Here is a 3932-nt window from a genome sequence, read left to right on the forward strand (position 1 = left end):
TGAGGTCCTAAAAGATCCACCAATAAAAAAAAAACTTTCAATTCTCATTCAGTAAAATTATTTGATCAGTTCTGGATCATGATTAAATTCTTTCGAAACAATATAAGCACCCGAGTTTAAATTGTTGCAAAAGAAACTAATTTTTCCTTCTGTCCTGTCCTCTCCTTTTATGCCGTCTCAACCACCACCATATCATTACAGGATGAATATTATTAGAAGTGCACGAACTTGGCGGGTAAGAACACTCATTTGAGATCCTTGAGATCTTGAGATGATGTGAGCAACTAATTGAACGTAACTTTCCTCAGTGTGCGCCTGCTAATTTGGAAAACAGTTGCCTGCTTACAATCGTCTTTAATTCTCGGAAATCGCGGTTGCGTTGAGGTTGCCAGTTTCCTTGGTGTGCACCCTGCCTAAGAGGAGGATGAGATTGGCAGGATATGTAGCAAGTTCGGGGGGGTGGGGGGTAGAAAATGAAGGAATGTAGGATTTTGGTGGTAAAGCCGGAAGGATAGAGATTACTAGGAAGACGGAAATGTAGGTTGGATGAGAATCTTAAGCTGGATCTGAGAGAAATAGGATGTGGCGATATGGACTGGATTTTTCTGGCTCAGGAGAGCTCTTGCGAACATTAAAATGAACCTTAGGGTTCCATAAAATGTTGGGAAATTCTTGAATAGAGTAACTGATGGCCCTGCGAGATTGATTCAGATCCATGGATTTCGGTAGTTCGTTACATTCGTCCATGTTAGTCACTTAGTAATCTTTGATTGGGACCGACTAGCGATGCTTACCTGTTGGCCTGTTGGTGTGTGCGGGTGTGTGCGTGCGCGTTTGACTGTGGTTAGTAATCCTAAAATGGGTTCGAAGAGAGATGTAAAATAATATAACTGATTTATAACGATATTCCTATAAAATTAATGATGTTTGAAGTTAGGTGTTGTATCCGTGTGTTCTGTGTGATATACATTTATTATTTGTATTAATATGCGCTAAGAAGTGGACTCTTGGTAGGTTATGTTGTGTTCTTCTTCGATACATTTTTTATATGTCTAACTTGTAGTAACAGCGATGTAGGCATTTCACTAAGAAAAGATACTTGGAATTAGCCATTTGAAAGTGTCACTCTGTCACGTTTCTTAAAAAACTGGGCGTTTACGACAGTACTGGAGTCTCTTGAAGTGTAAAAAGATTAATATGAGTTAGATACCAACCTAGGATACATTTATTGAAGTTTGAGAGTGATTGCCTGATGAGTGCATCATAGAGAAGTATATAAATACGTGCAAAAAAATTCTAGTAAACAGGTTGTGGAATAAGTTAGAATATAGTTCCATTATGAATGTAACATTTGTTTGTTATTGTATTACTAGTTACACAAATTCTGAAATAATTTAATTTATGTTGAGAACACACAGATTATACAGTGGCCGGTCACTGAAGTCCATACAACATTTCATTATTTCTCTGCTTTTCTAGATACATCGAAAGGAAAATGTATCCATCAACAAGTAACGAGATTAACAGTAGTACTACTGATGCAACTAATAATGTTAGGCATACGACACAAGATACTGCTAGTGGTAGTAGCAGGCAAAGAACCTCCAGGAGTTTGTATGTTACACCAAAATATTCATCATGTAGCTCTTCCACCACTAAAGGTATTGTTAAATTACAGAATTCCTGTATGGAATTTGAAGTTCTGATGGTAATATGTATAAAGTCGTGATTTTGTTAGTCATACACAATAGTGTCACTATACACTTGTCATTATGCTGATTGGATGGTGAACATGTAACTGATTTAAGTACAATGCTACTGGATGTTACAGTACACAATTGTACTGAGAGGCCATTTTCTTGTGAAAAACTCTGCCCAACAGAGTTAAGTGTACATTTGTTTTTAGTAGAAGTCTCTGGATGTTTTTGGTGATAACTAAGTAATGATACTTGGCTGCTATGGCTCATTAGTCATGTGCACCATTTTAAAAATACAGTAGTAATTACATAATTCAGAACCATGTTTTATGCATTTTAAACAGATTCACCAGAAAAATGTCTTCCGTCACCTTCCATGGCAGGAATTCAAGATCTTAAGAGCTTATACTGCTGCAATATTCCAGAGAGCATGATGGACCGGGATCTTCTACATAATCACTTTCAACAGTTTGGCCATGTCATTCGAATATATCTGAGTATGAAACGAAACAGTTGTACTGTACACTTTGATAGCCATGTAAGCATATTTTTTTCTTAAAAGTAGAATATTGAGAAGTAAGAAATATTTGCTGTTGAAGTATTTGTTTCTATATGTGTGTGAACTTTGTGGCGCAGGTAAACAAAATTCGTATTTCATGTCACAGCCGGGTCTCACAAATGTAAATCTAGGAACCAGTTCCAAAAACTAGTAGCCAAATTGTAAAACAGAATGCCTCAGGTAAGAAATTTGCTCATTTTTATGAACAAAAGGACAAATAAAGCGTTCCTGCTTGGGTAAATCGAATGCACCATTGCTAGAATATGGGAAAGACATAATACCTTCTGCTTTTACTCGGACAAGTGGAGGAATGATGATAGGAGTGGCAAATAAAATGAATGGGAAAGGAATGTTGGAGAAAGATAGAAGGAGATAAAGGTATGAGGGGTTAGAGGAATGCAAGAAAGGGGGTCAGGGAAATGTTTTAATGTGGAGAAAGGGAAGGAAGGAGAGAGGAATGGACAAATAAAAAGAAATGGAAAGAAATAAGGTGGCAAAGGAAGGAAAAGGAGGGAAAGATTTGAGGTATGGAAGGCATAAAGGAAGGGAATAACAAAGTGATTTTGGCTGTCACTTTTTTGATGGAGCATGCAGTAGTAATAATATAACAGGAAGAAAATTCTAAAAACCAAGTGATAATTGTAGGTGTCATGACAACCTGGAACCCAGAATTTTGCAGGTCTGCTCACAGCATTAAATTGTCTTCGACAGTTACCATTTCAGAGTCAGAATCCAACAATATATGTATGCTCTCTGTTATGGTGGAAAAAACTGATCACTTCCCATATTATTTTTTTTTTTGCCAAGACTTCCTACAGAGACAAAGAGAGCAATATATATGGTATGATAAAATAATTTGCAGATTCATTTTTTTTCTCTTTGATAACTGCATTTACCCTCAATTCCATGCTCTCCTTTGAAATAATTCCCTCGTGTCTTGATGCAATGAAACCCTGGATTCATGTGTGGAAGTCCTGTTTTGAACTATGCAAGTGGAGTGTGCTTTGATTCTTGAATTGTGAGGTCTTTAGATCTCCTTCCCTTCAATGGAAACATGAGTTTTTGGGGGAAAAAAATATAACAGTTACATGGTGATAAATATAGGGATTATTGAGGGTGTGGGACGTCAGTAATGTCATTGTTAGGCAGAAATTTGCTCACAGACATAATTATGGTACACTTATCATTCAGCAGACAAGGCACAGATTTTGCAGCAGTCCACATATTCAGATCTTTTGTCAGAATGCTTTGCCTTGATCCAAATGGGATTATAACTTAGCCAAGCCACAGATGGTAATGTGATTGCTTTCATAAACAAGTTCATTGATTTGTGTTGCCATATTTCCATCTGTTTTGCTTTTGAAATGATGCCTTTAATGCTGTGCACTAAGTAATGTTGCTTCTCTTTTGAAGTTGAAAAAAATCAACCAAATATTTTAATTCTGCACATTGTTTCATCTATAAAAGCAAATTTTAACAACTCACTGGTCTCTGTAGCCATTTTGACTAAAATATAAATACAAAATTTATTTATTTACTTCATATCCATGGATCATTATACATGATATAGGATAAGTCAAATACTTTACAATACAATAAATAATAATAATAATAATATAATAAATAATATAATGATATAATAATATACTAAGATAATAATAAAATGATGATTCTAA

The 3932-nt window shown here is 35.7% G+C and overlaps 1 protein-coding gene across 1 annotated transcript in view; it reads left to right on the forward strand.

The window, feature by feature from the left end:
• Window positions 1-617: 617 nt before the first annotated feature.
• The window catches only part of LOC111863459, a gene marked incomplete at its 3' end in the record, with an annotated part of 27893 nt that continues 24578 nt past the window's right edge, over window positions 618-3932 (forward strand). Inside the window, exons 1-3 of the mRNA XM_023849804.2 lie at window positions 618-843; window positions 1480-1661; window positions 2042-2235. Of these exons, the coding sequence (XP_023705572.1) occupies window positions 1496-1661; window positions 2042-2235 (360 nt within the window). The remainder of the gene's footprint in view (window positions 844-1479; window positions 1662-2041; window positions 2236-3932) is intronic.

This window comes from Cryptotermes secundus, unplaced genomic scaffold (genome assembly GCF_002891405.2).
Source record: "Cryptotermes secundus unplaced genomic scaffold, Csec_1.0 scaffold2785, whole genome shotgun sequence".
In the NCBI taxonomy this organism is placed as follows: Eukaryota; Metazoa; Arthropoda; class Insecta; order Blattodea; family Kalotermitidae; genus Cryptotermes; species Cryptotermes secundus.